The sequence below is a fragment of the Dipodomys ordii genome, unplaced genomic scaffold (assembly GCF_000151885.1).
Source record: "Dipodomys ordii isolate 6190 unplaced genomic scaffold, Dord_2.0 Scaffold5, whole genome shotgun sequence".
Classification (NCBI taxonomy): Eukaryota; Metazoa; Chordata; class Mammalia; order Rodentia; family Heteromyidae; genus Dipodomys; species Dipodomys ordii.
Window position 1 is genome coordinate 20,423,601 of NW_012267221.1, and position 17,671 is coordinate 20,441,271.

The 17,671-nt window shown below is 40.6% G+C and overlaps 2 protein-coding genes across 4 annotated transcripts in view; one reads left to right on the top strand and one right to left on the bottom strand.

The window, feature by feature from the left end:
• Nucleotides 1–6,788, bottom strand: part of Ccdc173 (coiled-coil domain containing 173) — a 29,886-nt gene extending 23,098 nt beyond the window's left edge. The window contains exons 1-2 of the mRNA XM_013028344.1: nt 6,676–6,788; nt 1,209–1,435 (exon numbers count right to left, since the gene is read on the bottom strand). Coding sequence (XP_012883798.1) covers nt 1,209–1,435; nt 6,676–6,739 — 291 coding nt within the window. The 5' untranslated portion in view covers nt 6,740–6,788. The remainder of the gene's footprint in view (nt 1–1,208; nt 1,436–6,675) is intronic.
• Nucleotides 6,789–6,962: 174 nt separating this feature from the next.
• Phospho2 (phosphatase, orphan 2) lies at nt 6,963–15,679 on the top strand. 3 transcript variants are annotated; one of them, XM_013027015.1, is made up of 4 exons: nt 6,963–7,175; nt 8,128–8,161; nt 11,848–12,033; nt 14,816–15,568. In XM_013027015.1, the coding sequence occupies exon 4, from the start codon at nt 14,842–14,844 to the stop codon at nt 15,565–15,567; it is 726 nt and encodes a 241-aa protein (XP_012882469.1). In that variant the 5' UTR covers nt 6,963–7,175; nt 8,128–8,161; nt 11,848–12,033; nt 14,816–14,841; the 3' UTR covers nt 15,568. The 3 variants fall into 3 exon arrangements, with proteins under 3 accessions (XP_012882469.1, XP_012882461.1, XP_012882477.1); XM_013027007.1 differs by having other exon boundaries at nt 6,963–7,056; XM_013027023.1 differs by lacking the exon at nt 8,128–8,161 and having other exon boundaries at nt 6,963–7,056; nt 14,816–15,679.
• Nucleotides 15,680–17,671: the final 1,992 nt, after the last annotated feature.

Sequence of the window (17,671 nt, forward strand, 5' to 3'; positions counted from 1 at the left end):
AAGGAGGAGGCTGCAATGCTTGGTAAGAAATGTACGCATTATCCTGCCCATGTAATTGTAACCCCTCTGTACAGTATGTTCACAAATAAAATAAAATAAATTTAAAAAATTCCCTATACTCAATAATAATAAAATATGGATATAAGTAAAAGATTTGAATAGGTACTTTCTCAAAGTAGATATCCAGGGTGAAAATAAGTTTATTAATAGATGGTCAACAACATTTGTAACTAGAGAAAATTAAATTAAAACTATAATGGGATATTTCACATCTATTAGAATGTTCATAATTAAAAAGATTGATCATACTAACTGTTAGGGAGAAAGTAAAAGAAACAAAACACTCATATACTACTGGTGGGAATGCAGAATTGCAATGGCTTTGGAAAACAGTTACAACAATCATGTGGTTCAGCCATTCTACACCAGGAGGATATTTACCCAAGAGAAATGGAAGCATATGTTCACATATAGACCTTTACATGAGTAAAGGTCAATAGCAAAAACATGGAAACAATTCAAAAGTAAACTGAAACCAGCAACAAGAGATCAGATAACTTGTAGAATACCATAGCAGAAGATACTACTCAGCAATAAAAATAAGAGAACAACTGCTGGTGGCTTACACCTGGAATTCTAGTGACTCAGGAGGCTGAGAATCTGAGGATCACAGTCCAAACCCAGCCTGGGCAGGAAAGTTCATGAGACTCTTATCTCCAATAAACTACTCAGAAAAAGCCAGAAGTAGTGTTGTGGCTCAAGTTGGTATAGTACTAGACTTGAGTACAGAGGCTCAGAAACAGCACCCAGACCCTGAGTTCAAGCCCCAGGACTAGCAAAAAGAAAAAAAAAAAGTGAACAACAAATATATTCAACATGAATGAATCTTACACTGTTCTTAGTAAAACCTATAATATAATAAAATAGTGATCAGTGATGACCTAGGATTGAAGAAACTCTAGGGTGATAAATGTTCATTATCTTAATAATAATGATGATTTCTGAAACATATACAACTGTCAAATTGCTAAAAGTTACACTTTAAATATGTTATTGTTATTACTTATACCCAAATGAAGATATTGAAAATGTGTTTCAGTGCATTTTATGACACTTTAAGCATAAAAGTATAAAAGATATGTAAGAGAATATTAAAATACAAAAGTAGGTCTTCAGTGTATGTATAGCCCTGGAAGATTAATACTTACTGCATATGTGTTAGTCCAGTGTTTTACTACATTTTGAGATTGCAAATGCATATCTTTCTTCGCCTTTCTTTCTGCACGAAGAGCTGCTGCTTTTCTTGTCAAACCGTCAAGGCTATCCTGAATTCTTTTCCATTCATTGTGAGGAATTATGGTCACTTGCTGAAGATCTACCTTGCTAGGTAAAAGAGGCGGGTAGGAAATTCCATCTTCTCCAGAATTCCTTATTTCTAATAAAATTTAAAACATCAGGTTATTAAAAAAGTGCAAATGATTTTCTTCAGAAATTTATATATTAGCACGATATCTAGAATTGCTTTGAGTATTTAATTTGTGTGTGTGTGTGTGTGTACGCGCACTTGCACGTGAGCGTGCTGGACCTGGGGGGTTGAACTGAAGTGTGGGCACTGTCCCTAGCACTCTACCAGTTGAGCCACAGCTCTACTTTTGGCTTTTTGGTGGTTAATTTGAGATAAGAATCTCACAGACTTTCCTGCCCACGCTGGCTTTGACTATTCGTCTTCAGATCTCAGACACCTGAATAGCTAGGATTACAGGAGGAAGCAGCCACCAGCTCTCAGCTGACTTTATTCTTATTGTCTTAAAAACAGTTTATATTGAGTGGAAAAATAAGGCTTTGAAGTCAGAGAACCTAGACTCAAGTCTTTGCTTGGCCATTTCCTTCCTATGTAAATTTGGGCAGTCATTCAACTTCTTAGAACCTTGATACCCACACTTTTTTTTTCCTGGATTCTGGGGTTTGAACTCAGCGCCCAGTATTTTCACTTGGCATTTTTGCTCAAAACTGGCACCCTAGCATTTTAGCCACACCTCCACTTCCAACTTTTTTCTGGTTAGTTGAAGAGTCTCACGAATTTTTAAAAATTATTAGTAGTTTATAGTTATTGTACAGAGAGGTTACAATTACACCAGTCATGTAACGAGTACATTTCTTTTTGTACAGTGTCTTCTGTCTCCTCACTCTCTCTTAGTCCCTCCCTCCCGTCTCCACCCGTGGGATGGATAGCTCATCTTCATCAGTCTCCAGTGAGCTCCATTGCTGCACTTTTCACCCTTTTTCCCTTGAGTTCTGTGCCCTCCCTCCAACCCTTCCAAAAATGTACTCTTAAGCACACCATTTATAAGGTAAAGATGACAGAATCATCAAAAACTAAAAAAAGAAGTCTCTTGTTTCCATATCTTGGAGTTTGTTTCAGTATGTATATTATTTTTATATAAATAAGAAGAGGCACTTAGGCATATGCCTTTCTCAGAGACTTTTCTTCCCAGGCTGGCTTCAAACCTCTCTCCTTAGATCTCAGCTTCCTGAGTAGCTAGGATTACAGGTGCAAGCTACCAGTACTCACCTGGAACCCTCATCTTTAAAGATGATAGCAATAACTATCCCCAATAGGTCATTATAAATAATGTTCAAAGTTAATGATGTGGCAATTCATAAATGAATAACCTTGAGAATATCCATTTGGGGATATTCTTTAGACATTGTGATATATTCCTATTCTTTTATCAATTGATTTTCTTAATTACTAACAAACTCAGTCTCACTTGTTTAAGCATGAAAGGAATTCATTATGGAATATTAGGCATCCTGTGGAATATCCCGGAAAACCAATTCATCCTTGGAAGCTGTACATACAAAACACCATACAAGCTACATCATGAGGTCCTAGTGGAGGCTGCCCACTGGATATCACCACTGATGTCAATAAAATAGTACGCTATTGCTGCCATTCTCTCCAGAAAATGGAGTCAATATGATGTTTGCTTCTTTATACTGTTGTTTGCAGAATACAAATCTAGTAAATGTCAAACTAATGGATGAGTCTTAGTTCTATGTTTGCAGTCTAGTTACAAGGGATGCTGGGTAAATTAATTCTGCTTCCTACCTTAAGGAGGTGGTAGGGTTTATAAGATACAAAATTTGGGTTGGGAAGGTGGCTCAGTGGTAGAGCGCTTGAATTTGGGCTGGGAAGGTGGCTCAGTGGTAGAGCGCTTGAATTGGGCTGGGAAGGTGGCTCAGTGGTAGAGCGCTTGCCTTGCATGCATGAGGCCCTGGGTTTGATTCCTCAGCACCACATAAGCAGAAAAAAACAGCCAGAAGTGGCATTGTGGCTCAAGTGGTAGAACACCTAGCCTTGAGGTGAAGAGCTGAGGAACAGCGCCCAGGCCCAGAGTTCAGGCCCATGATCAGACCCAAAACAAACAAACAAAAAAAGATACAAAATTTATTGAAACCAGAAAAGAGATTTGACTATTGATGGGTGGGCCAAATATAACAAAGGTACAGTGATACAATGGATAACGTTAGAGACACTGGACTTTTTCCTGAGCAGCCTGCATATTAACTATGTGATTTAACCTTTATGAATCTGTTTCTTTCATTGTAAAATGATATTATTGGCAGTACCAGTTTTACAAGGTTGGTGTGATGGGCTGGGAATGTGGCTTAGTGGTAGAGTGCTCCCCTAGCATGCATGAAGCCTTGGATTTGATTCCTCAGTACCACATAAACAGAAAAAGCCAGACGTGACACTATGGCTCAAGTGGTAGTGCATTAGACTTGAACAAAAGAAGCTCAGGGACAGTGCCTAGGCCCTGAGTTCAAGCCCCAGGACTAGCAAACAAAAAAGCCCAAGGTTGGTGTGGTAATTAAAGCAATACACATAAACAATTAAGCATAGCACCTGGTACCCAGCATGCTCTCAACAAATATTTGCTGTTAATACTTTCATTATTTAGTTTTGAGAGGAATAAAACAGAAGCAGAGACAAGAAATACCAAAGCTTTACAATAAGAGAAAGAGAACTGAAAGAAAAGCTGCTAGGATTGGTTAATCATCTTAGGGTTTAAATTAAGATAGATGAGAATGAGAAGTGGTTGCTAAGCTGAAATGAATTTAGAACAACAGACACTATCGTGCCCACTTGCCTACTTCCCAAGCCTTTATATGTAGAATAAAGCCAATCAAAACTGAAAAGCAGAGACTGGGAATGTGGCTTGGTGGTAGAGTGCTTGCTTAGTATGCATGAGCTCCTAGGTTTGATTGCTGGTACCACATAAACAACAAATCAATAAAATCAAATAAAAAACACTGAAAAGCAGAAGAGTGCTCTACAAGTGTTGCCTATATTCTTTCATCTTTACTGTGAATTAGTCACTTGCAACCAAAAAGACCTGATCAAAATACATGCTTGTAGCATTTGAGCCATAGCACCACTTCTGGATTTTTCTGTGTATCAAACCCACAGCTTCATGCATGCTAAGCAAGCACTCTACCACTCATATTCCCAGACTGTGTGTTACTTTCAAACAGAGGATAATCAAACAGAAATGCCTTAAGTTAAAACATCTGTCTTTTAATTAATATATTCTTGGGCACATTAACATTTTTCTCTGACTTGTATTCTTGTTTTTTTCTTCTTTCTTTCTTAGTAGTACTGGGAACTAAACTCGGATTGCATGTTTACTAGTCAAGTGTTCTTCAACTTAAGCCTTATCTCCCCTTCTTCTGTGTTGGTTACTTTTTTTTGGGGGGGGTCCGATCGTGGGGGCTGAACTCTGGGCCTGGGCGCTGTCCCTCAGCTCTTCAGCTCAAGGCTAGCGCTCTTCCACTTGAGCCACAGTGCCACTTCCGGCTTTTTTCTTTTTTGCTTATGTGGTGCTGAGGAGTCGAACCCAGGGCCTCAGGCATGCAAAGCAAGCGCTCTACCACTGAGCCACCTTCCCAGCCCTGTTGGTTACTTTCTACTTTGAAAATAAACAGTTTTGTCTGCCACTGGTGGCTCATGTCTATAAACCTTGCTTATTCAGGAGATCTGAATAGCTGAGATCTGACTATTCAAAGCCAGCCCAGGCAGAAAAGTCCCCATGAGACTCTTATCTCCAATTAACCACTCAAAAACAAACAAACAAAAATGAATAGAGCAATGGCTCAAAATGGCAGAGTATTAGTCTTGCACAAAAGAACTCAGGGGGCAGCACCCAGGCCTTGAGTTCAAACTCCACAACTGACCAAAAAAAATAGAATAAAATAACCAGTTTTATGCCTAGACTATCCTGGGCTTCAAGCATCCTACATGTGCTTCTCCACATAACTGGGATGACAGAAACATGCCATTATGCCAAGCCATTGTGCTTACCTGGTAGCTAATATAACAGCCATTGCTTGAAATGAAGCTTTATAATTTTATTCCCCCAGATTGGCCTCCAATCTCTGTCTCCCAAGGAGCTAGAATTACAGGTTTGAACCACCACACCTGGCTTTTTAAATATATTTTTAATTGACATATAGCAATTGAACATATTTATGGGGCACGGTGTCATTTTTTTTTGTTTTTTTCTTGGTCATGGGGCTTGAATTCTGGGCCTGGGTGCTATCCCTGAGTTCTTCAACTTAAGGTTAGTGCTCTGCCACTTAAGCCATAGCACCACTTCCGGTTTTCTGGTGATTAACTGCATAGAGTCTCATGGACTTTCATGCCAGGCTGGCTTTGAACCAGGATCCTCAGATCTCAGCCTTCTGAGTAGGTAGAATTACAGGCGGGAGCCACCAGCACCCAGCTGCTGTATATTTTTGAGGATCAGAGACTTAGTGGATAATATTGCTTAACAATATGCTTTTTTTTTTTAAGTAGCCAGGCCAGACCTCTGTGTTAATATGGCCATACCCTCTAGAACAGATTTAATTACATGAGTACTGAGAGTGTTCTTTTTGTTTTTGTCTTTTTGTTTTTGTTGTTGTTCATTTTTTGGTTGTTTTTTTTTGTTTTGTTTTTAACGTTCTCATTCTTTATCTGGTCTTCCACAAGCTGGCCACAAGTCAGTGGATCAAACACTAAGACTGGAATGTATGCACTCAGAAGCATTAGTCAGTAGAGAATGTTACCCTGACTTTAGAGTGGCTAGAATTGAGTCATTCCCTTTAGAGACATTACTAAGGCTGGCAGATTTGCAGCAGACTCAAGTCATTGGCATTTCCGAAAGATATCCCAATCAATTCGGTAATTGACAAAACTTAGGTCCCCATCCCCACGCCTCCGGGATCTGGAAACTGTCACTGGCTGAGGATCTACAGCTGGTCGGTTAGGGTTACTCTACTTTTCTTCTTTTCTTTCTTTTTTGTGGAGTCCCCCCCAACTCCCCCGACGAGGAGCTTGAACTCAGGGTCCCTGGGCCTTTTCGTTTAAGGCTAGCGCCACTTCCAGCTTACAGGTGGTTAATCGAAGATGAGTCTCACGGACTTTCCTGCCCAGGTTGGCTTAGAACCCAGATCCTCAGATCTCAGCCTCCCGAGTAGCCAGGATTACAGACGTGAGCCCCCGGCGCCCGGTTTCCATAACCTTCTCCCGGCTCTCTCGCCAGTCCCTTTCTGTCCGCCACCATGCATCTCCCGGCAAGAACTCCAACTGCGTTACGGCGGATGCTTCAAACCCAGGCCGGGTCCGCTTACCAAGCACCTTCCTGGCTTGTCCGGAGCGCCTTCCGAACCGCACCAGCATCTGCTCCCCAAACATCAGATTTGGGTACCAGACTATATCGCCCAGCAGAGTCCAGCCGCCTGAAAGTTTCTCGGAACATTCGGTTGCTTAGCAACGCCGCCGGACGTGACGTGAGCCGTCGCCGAGGAACGAAGAACGCGCCTTAGTGGACGGGGGCGTGGACAAAAGGGGGAGGGGCTGGAGAGCTAGAGTGCGCCTGCGCAGGACGTGGACGCGGGGCGGGTGCTGTGGAGCGGCGTTGGCGGGCCGGCGTGGGAACGAGGCTGGAGGACCTAAGCCGCCGAAGCCGCGCGGACATCGGAACGGCTAGGGGCGGCTGACGCCAGGACCGGGTCAGTGAGGAGCTTTCGGCCCCAGCCCAGTCTGCTGCTCCCATCCCGGCCTGAGGCTCGCCTCGCGGGGGTCGCACCCCAGCGAGGTCCCGACGCCCGCCTTCGGGTGGACCCGGCAGGTGTGTGAGCAGGAGAGGCCTAACCCCCCCCCCCCCGTGTGTGCGGCCCACTGATGTCCACGCGGGAGGAAGGTGGCGCCTTAACTGTAGGAAAGCATGGGCGAACTCATTTTTAGATTCTTTTTGATAACCAAGGCATGGTCAGGATTAAATGAGGCTGAGGATTTTAGTTTTTGGCAGCCCTGGGTCTTGAACTCAGGGCCTGGGCACTGTCCCTGAGCTTTTGCTTAAGGCAAGCAATCTACCATTTGAACCACAGCGCCACTTCTGGTTTTTTTTCTGTTAATGTGTTACTGAGGAATCGAACCCAGGGCTCCATTCGCGGTAGGCAAGCACTCTACCACGAAGCCACATTCCCAGCCCTTAAGAAAAAAAACAATATTAAAGCTTGAATGTTGTCCTCAAAACATTCTAGTTAGGACTTTTACGATATTTTAAACTGCTTGGTCAATATGTGATGATGAATTGTATGTGTTTTGGGACTCTGTCAGGTCATTAATGACACAGATCTGTTAAGAGTAGTTAAAGCACTTGATTTCAGAAGTCTTTTTGTATATGTGTCCTGGAGCTTGAACTCAGGACCTGGTGTGTGTGTTTGAGGGGAGGGGGTTACTGAGACTTGAACTCAAGGCCTCGATGCAGCCCCTGCCTTATTTTGCTCAAAGTTTATGCTCTACCACTTGAGCCACAGCTCTGCTCTGGCCTTGTGGTAGTTTTCTGCTCATGTTGACACAGAACAGTGATCATCAGATCTAATTCTCCTGAATATGGCTATAGGCATGAGCTATAGATCCAAATATTTTTAAACACATTATTATACAGCTGTTTTCATTATTACTTGGCTCCGAGGACACATAATTAGGTACCACGTTGAAGTAACTCAAAATGAAAGCATGTAAGAAGATTTTGAATAACAGAAGTTCTAACATATAGTTGTGCTATTTTTCTTTAGGTTTTCTATCAGATGTTCCACTGTAATAATGCTGGTAAGTACAGAAGGGTTAAAAAATACCCATAGACAGAACTTTATAACTTTATAACATTGCTGGCTCATTGGAAGTAGCTTAAAACATGCCAAGTGCTGGGAGGAGTACAAGATTTGATTGTGTTTGTAGGCTAACAACAATTTGTCATGATTTTATACAAACTTAAAGATTCCTAGGTCAGAAGTTATAGCAGTATCTAGAATACTAGCAATTTTGCTTTAGTTCCCTCAAGAAGATGATACAAAATAAGGCATAAGTCATTGGACATGGAGTGTATTGCATTACAGAACAGGAACCCTGAGCTGAGAGAACCTGAATATTATAATGGACAGCAAGCATGCCTTTCAAGGCTGTTCCCTATACTTGAATCAATAGTCTTGAGTAATTGGTAGTGAGTACATTGCTTGTTACTGATGCAGAGCTTCATAGAGAATAGTTTCCCTACAAAAAAATTTAACTAGGGCTGGGAAGGTGGCTCAGTGGTAGAGTGCTTGCCTTGCATGCCTGAGGCCCTGGGTTCGATTCCTCAGCACCACATAAGCAAAAAGAAAAAAGCCGGAAGTGGCACTGTGGCTCAAGTGGAAGAGCGCTAGCCTTGAGCTGAAGAGCTGAGGGACAGCGCCCAGGCCCAGAGTTCAGGCCCCACCACCAGGTCAAAAAAAAATTTTTTTAAACTAAAATATTTACAAAAAGTACTGAATATCATAAGACTTGATATCAACTTGCCAACTTGATAGAGTTAGACATCATTTGACTACAGATCCTGCATCATAATACATAGATCTCTACAGTTAATGCAGAGTTTTTGTTCTTTGCCTCCCAGTCCTACTTTCTGTTGTAAATTTAAAAGGTAGCACTTCCATCCAGATCTAGAACAATTTTAAGTTATTCTATTGGCTTTTTTCCCTTGTTTTACCAAAATTACTAGAAAAAGTACAAACCACAATTGAACCAGTCTTTAAGACCCTACTACTACACTGTGTGTGTGTGTGTGTGTGTGTGCGCGCACGTGCGTGTGCACAAGTACGCGCTTAGATGGGATTTGAACCCATGGACTCAAGCTCTTTTAACTTTTATGCTCAAGGTTGGTGCTCTACACTTTAGCCACACACACCCACTTTGCTATTTTTGCTGATTAAATGGAGATGAGTCTCTTGGGCTCTTAGCTGGTTAGTTGGAAATCTGATATATATATATATATATATATGCACACACACACAATTATACTGTAAATGCTATTTTGTTACTTCTTTCTGTTAACTGAACTGAATGTCTTAGCTTTTATTGGCTGAATAAATACTCTTATTTTGTGTGTCTATGCTCATACTAAGACTTGAACTTAGGGTCTCATGGTTCTTCAACTTTTTTTTTTTTTTTTGCTCAGGGCCTAGGCACTGTCCCTGAGCTTTTGCACTCAAGGCTAGTATTCTGCCACTTTGAGCCACAGGACCATTTCCAGTTTTCTGGTGGTTAATTGCAGAAAAAAAGCTTAGTACATGCCGGGCGCTGGTGGGACACACCTGTAATCCTAGCTACTCAGGAGGCTGAGATCTGAGGATCGCGCTTCAAAGCCAGCCCAAGTAGGAAAGTCTGTGAGACTCTAATCTCCAATAAACCACTCAGAAAACTGGAAGTGGTGCTGTTGCTCAAGTGGTAGAGTGCTTGCCTTGAGCTGAAGAACTCAGGGACAGCACCCAAGCCCAGAGTTCAAGCCCCATGACCAACAACAACAACAAAAAAGTCTTAGGGCTTTACTGCCCAGACTTGCTTCAAACGTGATCCTCAGATCTCAGCCTCTTGAGTAGCTAGGCTTACAGGTGTGAACTACTGGTACCTGGTTCCTTCAAGTTTCTTGCTTTGTTTTCTTGCTCTTTGCTGACACAATACCACTTGAACCTCAACTGCTGTCTGGCATTTTGCTGATTAGTTGGGGATGCCTTCAAACTGTAGTCCTCTTGAACTCAGTCTTCTGAATAGCTAAGCTTACACTCAGCTAAATAGTTGGCTATTGAACACATACTGTAATCAGTCTCCAATACTTGAATGTTTTTAGTTTTCATAATTGTGAGAAGTAAATAGTCTGCTCTTACATTATGGAAACATCACAGACATACCAGATAGACATTGCGTATAGTTTTGGAAAGAACAATTAATAGCTCTTTTTGTCATTTTGACATCAGGTTTCAAAATGCATTCACATTCCTTTTTGGAGAATTTTATTTTAAGTATATCACTAAAATCTTTGAATGTTTTGTTTTGTATTGAGACAGTCTCATTTTGCAGCTCAGATTAGCCTCAAAACTAGTCAACCTCTTGGCTCAGCCTCTTGAGTGCTAGGATTATAGGCAAACTCCACCCCACCTTACTTGAATATTTACTGAAAATATCGTGCAGTATTTCCCTGTTAACAAGTTAAAAATAACAACGGGAACTAAACATAGGACTACCCTCTAATCCTACAATACCATTCTTGGTCATCTACCCAAGTCCAGATCTTTACTTGCCCCTAGAACAAATTTATGTTAAGTGAATTAAGGTTCAGAGAGAGAAGCAGTGCATGTTTTCTCATCTGTGGAAGCTAGATGTAAAGTACAAACACATAGCCAGAGCTCTATGCATATAAACCCAAACTGATAAAGGACAATACCTCTAAGGGAGGAGTCCAAAGGTGTAGCTCCTCTAAACAACTAATGAACTGTTTACCAAAATGAATACCAGTAAATGGGAACATGTTTTGAGTTTCTTTTTTTATTTTTGGCAGGGGGGGGGTCTGGTTGTGGGGACTGAACTCTAGGCCTGGACGCTGTCCCTCAGCTCTTCAGCTCAAGGCTAGGGCTCTACCACTTGAGCCACAGTGCCACTCCCGGCTTTTTTCTTATGTGGTGCTGAGGAATCGAACCCAGGGCCTCAGGCATGCAAGGCAAGCACTCTACCACTGAGCCACCTTCCCAGCTGGGAACATGTTTTGAGAGGAGAGGAAAGGGTAGCACAAGAATGGAGGAAGGATGAGTAAATACAGTCATTGTATTCAGTTGACATTATGTAAAAACTGAACTATATAACTTGAGGGTAGAGATAGGAGGGGGAAAATCAGGGAGAATGATCAAGAAGCATTGTACTCATAACCTGACTTAGGGAATTGTAACCCCTTTGTCCAACTATGTACAATAATTAAAAAGAGAAAGAAGGAAAAAAAAGTCGGCACTGATGGCTCACACCTGTAATTCTAGTTGCTTTAGAGGCTAAGATCTGAGGATCACAGTTTGAAACTAGCCCAGGTAGAAAAGTCCATGGGATGCTTATCTCTAATAAACTACTTAGAAAAAGCCAGAAGTGGCGCTCTGGCTCAAGTGGTAGAGTGTGAACCTTGAGCAAAAGAGGCTCAGGGTTGGTGCCCAGTCCTTGAATTCAAGCCCTGGGACTGGCACAGGAAAAAAAAGAAAAATTTAATCATAGGAGCAACCTCAAACCTTGAACCTGGAAATAAATCTCAATCAGCTTAACTGTTGTGATTTTATCCATTGAATTAAAAGCTTATTTTCATATAACATTCCCTGTTTTATATTTCTGGTTAATTGTACTATCAAAATTTTGTTTCTCCTATTGTGAATAGATGCTTTTGATATAAGAAAAAAATCAACATAATTAGAAAACAATTTCAAACTTTTAAAATACTTTAATTTTAGGAGTTAAGAAGTTTCCATTCTTTTGCTCCAAATCAGAAGACTTTATTCCCTGCATACAGAATTAGAGTGATGTTGTTTAAAACCAACTGACAACTGGCTGGTGTTTAAAACTGAAGATTGTCATGACTGTTTAACCTAAGCTCTATGCTGAAATAAGATTTGTCATATGGGAAATAACTAATTTGGGTAAGTATTTAATTATTAGGTACAAAGGGGTTACAATTCCAGAAGTTAGGTTATGAGTACACTGCTTCTTGATCAGGATCACCCCTTTCTTTGTTCATCCCCATTCTCCCCCTCCCATCCCCTCCCATCAAGTTACATAGTTCATTTTTTACATAATTGGGTAAGTATTTTTAATAAAAGTATATATGAATGGTGAGAAAATGCTAATAGAAAAAGTTACAAAATTAATAAGGAGGCTAACATCCAGAGGTTTAAACCAGACAGTTTACTAGACTTTTTTTTTTGTCAGTCGTGGAGTTTGAACTCTGGGCCTGGGCACTGTCCCTCTTCAACTCAAGGCGAGCACTCTACCACTTGAGCCACAGCACCATTTCCGGTTTTCTGGTGGTTTATTGGCAATAAGAGTCTTAGGGACTTTCCTGCCCGGGCAGGCTTTGAACCGTGATCCTCAGATCTCAGTCTCCTGAGTCGCTAGGATTACAGGCGAGAGTCACTGGCGCCTAGCTTACTAGACTCATCTCCAAAATAATCAGCAAAAAAACTATGGCTGGATGTAGCTCATTAGAGCTCCAGCTGAGCAAGTAAGATCAGCAAACACAAGGCCTTGAACTTTTGGGCTAAAGGCATCAGTGGCTCACACCTGTAATCTTAGCTACTCAGGAGGCTGAGATCTGAGGTTCGCAGTTCAAAGCCAGCCCGGGCAGGAATGTCTATGAGACTCTTACCTCCAATTAACCACCAGAAAACCGGAAGTGGCACTGATAGAGCACTTTCATTGAGCTGAAGAGCTGATAGTGCCAGGCCCAGAGTTCAAGACCCACAACAGACCAAAAAAAAGGCCAAAGGCCAGAAGATAAGCTGTGTGTGTGTGTGTGTGTGTGTTAAGCTGTGTGTGTGTGTGTGTGTGTGTGTGTGTGTGTGTCATAAACAGGGTGCTAGTGGTTCATGCCTGTAAGGAACCTGGAGGATTAGAGTTCAAGGCCAGCCCATCTAAAAAATCTGAAACCATCTCCAGTTAACCAGCCAGAAAACAAAACAGGGCTGGAGGTAGGCTCAAGTGGCAGATCACTAGTGATATGTAAGAAAGCCAAGCCAGTGCAAAACCCTAAAGTCAAGTTCCAATTCTGGCAAAAAAAAAAAAAAAAAGATTACATGCTGAGTCAAATCTGTTTAGAAATTTTGGTTAGGGCTGGGAAGCTGGCTCAGTGGTAGAGCGCTTGCCTTGCATGCCTGAGGCCCTGGGTTCGATTCCTCAGCACCACATAAGCAAAAACAAAAAAGCTGGAAGTGGCGCTATGGCGCAAGTGGTAGAGCGCTAGCCTTTAGCTGAAGAGCTTGGGGACAGCGCCCAGTCCCAGAGTTCAGGCCTCATGACCAGACCCCCCCAAAAAATTTTTTGGTTAGTATATAGAGTATTATTACTATAGATGAACTGTTATTTAATATTCATATATAATAAAATTTATGGCTTACTATTCATATATAATAAAATTGTATGACTCTGCTTGATAATTTAAAGCTAGCAGAAGATTAGTATGCAATTTTTATGTCATGTAAAATTTTTTTTTCATTTTTTGGTGTCAATCCTGGCTTGAACTCAGGTCCTGGGTGCTATCCCTGAGCTTTATCCTCTCAAGGCTAGTGCTCTACCACTTTTGAGATACAGCTCCATTTTTAGCTTTTTTTAAGTTGCTAATTGGAGATAAGACTCACCAAGCCAGGTGCTGGTGGTTCACACCTGCAATTCTAGCTACTCAGGAGGCTGAAATCTGAGGGTCACAGCTGAAAACCATCCCAGTCAGAAAAGTCTAAGTCTCTTCTCTCCAGTTACCCACCAGAAAACTAGAAGTGGAGCTGTGGCTCAAAGTGGTAGAGCACTATCCTTGAGCAAACAAGCTCAGGAAGGACTGGGAATGTGCCATAGTGGCAGAGTGCTTACTTAATTAGTATGCATGAGGCCCTGGGTTCAATTCCACAGTACCACATTGAATTAAAAAAAAAAAAAGCTCAGGGATCTGCTCAGGCTCTTGACTTCAAGCCCCATGACCGACAAACAAAAAAAGAGTCTCACTGACTTTCCTGCCTGAGCTGGCTTTGAACTGAAATCCTCAGATCTCAGTCTCCTAAGTAGCTAAGGATGGCAGGCTTGAGCCACCAGCACCTGTCTGACTTGTAAATACTCTTATCATCCTTACAGCAAAATGATGATACTACCCCCCTTCTTTTTAGATATTTTGTTGTTCAATTCACTTAAAATACTCAAATATAAACTTTGCTGCTTTAAAACAAGAGTTTTAGCTTATAATCCCAAACTACTTAGTGATTAGGTTATAGTTCTTTCAATAAGCTAATATTTACTTCTAGTTTTAGCTAAGTATAAACACAGACTGTTTAGGGAATAATATTTTTTTCAGGGTAACCCAAAGCTATTTCTATGACAATGAAAATTTTGTTGGTGTTTGCCTTCAATAATAAAAGCATAGATGACAGTAATGACACTTGGATTGTACAGTGTCTTCTAATAAGTTATCATTTACTTCTAGGTTTAGATAAGTATAAATACAGAATGTTTAGGGAATAATATCCTTTTTCAGGGTAATCTAAAGCTATTTTTAGAACAATGAAAATTTTGTTGGTGTTTGACTTCTATAATAAAATCATAGATACTACAATAATGGCACTTGGATTGTACAGTGTCTTTTAATAAGTTAACATTAACTTCTACATTTAGGTAAGTATAAACACAGAACGTTTAGGCAATAATATTTCTTCTTTTTTTCAGGGTAACCCAAAGCTATTTCTGGAACAATGAAAATTTTGTTGGTGTTTGACTTCGATAATACAATCATAGATGACAATAGTGACACTTGGATTGTACAATGTGCTCCAGACCAAAAGCTTCCTATTGAACTACAAGATTCTTATCAAAAAGGATTTTGGACAGAATTTATGGGCAGAGTCTTTAAGTATTTGGGAAATGAAGGTGTAGGAGAAGATGAAATGAAAAGAACAATGCTATCAATGCCTTTCACTCCAGGGGTGGTGGAACTTTTCAACTTCATAAGAGAGAATAAGGATAAATTTGATTGCATCATTATTTCAGATTCAAATTCAGTCTTCATAGATTGGATTTTAGAAGCTGCTGATTTCCATGATGTGTTTGATAATGTGTTTACAAATCCAGCAGCTTTTGATAGCAATGGTCATCTCACTGTGGAAAATTATCATGCCCATTCTTGTGATAGGTGCCCAAAGAATCTTTGCAAAAATGTAGTTTTGGTAGAATTTGTGGATAAACAGTTAAAACAGGGAGTGAATTATACACAGATTGTTTATGTAGGTGATGGTGGGAATGACCTCTGTCCAGTAACCTTTTTAAAGAAGGATGATATTGCCATGCCACGGAAAGGGTATACTTTACATAAAACTCTTTCCAAAATGTCTCAAAATCTTCAGCCCGTAGAATCTTCTGTTGTAATTTGGTCTTCAGGTGTCGAAATAATTTCTCATTTACAGTCTCTAATAAAGGAGTAATGCCAACAATTGGAATGTGTATTAGTTAAGGTTAGGTTCAGCAACAAAAATTTCTTATGTTAGATACGAGTAAAAAAGGGGAGGTGAGGGTGTTTCCTCTCACTTAAAAAGAATTCCAGAAGTATCCCAATTCTGCTAAGGTACTCTACCAACCTTAGCACTTGGCTTCCAACTCATGAACTGAACTTCCTGTTCAAGCTTCAACCCTCATGGCAACATTCTGGTCATCATGGAAGGCAGTGAGTACCATTAGCCAAAATAATGGAAAATAACAGCTTTCACTTTATGGAAATTGGTAAAAAAGAGAACTTAAGCAGGTACAACTAGTAGTCTATACTAAAGGTGGTGTTGTATGTTACATTTAAAATTTTATTCCTGTAGAGGTCATGTTTACTCTCTCAGATATTTATTCCAGAAATATACAGTAATTGCAGATCTTACAAATAAGCTCTCAAATATATACGTTTTCTTAAATCAGTATGGTTTTTTTTTTTGGGTCCGGTCGTGGGGCCTGAACTCTGGGCCTGGGCGCTGTCCCTCAGCTCTTCAGCTCAAGGCTAGCACTCTACCACTTGAGCCACAGCGCCACTTCCAGCTTTTTTGTTTTTGCTTATGTGGTGCTGAGGAATCGAACCCAGGGCCTCAGGCATGCAAGGCAAGCACTCTACCACTGAGCCACCTTCCCAGCCCCTTAAATCAGTATGTTTTAAAGACAGGGATGCAGTATTGTTGTAAGTTTTGTTTTGTTTTTTTTTTTTATCAGTTTCCCTAGTTCATTTTGAAATCAAATAGCAAACATTTTAAGTTCATACAATAGTAATGATGATGGTATGTTTTTTGTTTTGAGATTGTCTCACCCGATAGCCTAGGCTGGCCTCAAACTTGTAATTATTCTTCAGCTGCCTGAGTGCTGGGATCACAGATAATGTACCACCACACCCTAGTTCAATATGCTAATTTAATCAGTGTTGAAAACAGAAATACAACACTTTATTGTCATGGGCTATACAGCATATAATTTATGGGAATAGTCAACATTTAGGAGACTTTCTGTTTGTTTTGTTGGTCTCGGGGCTTGAACTCTGGCCTGGGTACTGTCCCCCAGCTCTTCAGCTCAAGGCTAGCACTCTACCACTTGAGCCACAGTGCCACTTCTGGTTTTCTGGTGGTTTGTTGGAGGTAAGAGTCTCATAGACTTTCCTGCCTGGGTTGGCTTTGAACCTCAATCCTCAGATCTCAGCTTCCTTAGTAACTAGGACTGCAGGCATTAGTGCCTACACTTGGTGAGTGCCCAGCTTAGGAGACTTCGTTATATTAGTGTCAACTGATGTAGAAATTTTTATAAATTAATGCTAATTTAGGGCTAGATATATGGTTCAGACATAGTACTTGTCCAGCAAGCACAAGACCTTGAGTTCAAACCCTAGTACCACCAAATTTTTTTCTGAAAATTGCCAGTTTCTATGCTCATGTTTTAGTCATAATCAGTATGTTCTAATATTAAGATTTTCTTAATTGTGGATCTTTATTTTGCCTTAATAGATTTGATTATGTTGAAACACATAATATTTTGAATAAGGACCACATATGATTGCCAATTAGATATAAGAATGATCTGGAAGTAAACAAGACTTTAAAGGGAGGCAGCTCAGCTTTGAATACTCTCTGTCTCTGAAATCTAAGAATTTTAGGGTTCCAAGTGCCTGGTAGAAGTAAATCTAAGTTTGCTTCTCAAGAGGGAGTAAATGTCCAAGGTATGAGGAACAGATACTGTTCTGTGACCCCCTCAAACTTTTAGGTATGACAGACTGTTCTTTGCTGCCTTTGCAATTTGTATTTTTGTTTTGGGGGGAGAGGGGTGTCAAGGGACAACTAGTCTTGCTTCAAATCAGTAGAATACCATGTAGATGAGAGAATATACCCAGTTATGATATATTACATCAAATTTCCATCTTAATTTCAAAGAATTAAACTGCTGTTCTGAGTACTAAGGATGATCTCTAGTCAGCAGTCAGCAAGAAACAATCCCTTATTCCAGTGATTGTAAGGAACTAATGTTGCTGACCACCATGTGATTTTGGAAATGGATCTTTATTTTTTTTTG

Coding starts and splice junctions, on each gene's coding strand:
- Phospho2 (XM_013027023.1), top strand. CDS start 14,842: ATGAAAATTTTGTTGGTGTTTGACTTCGATAATACAATCATAGATGAC.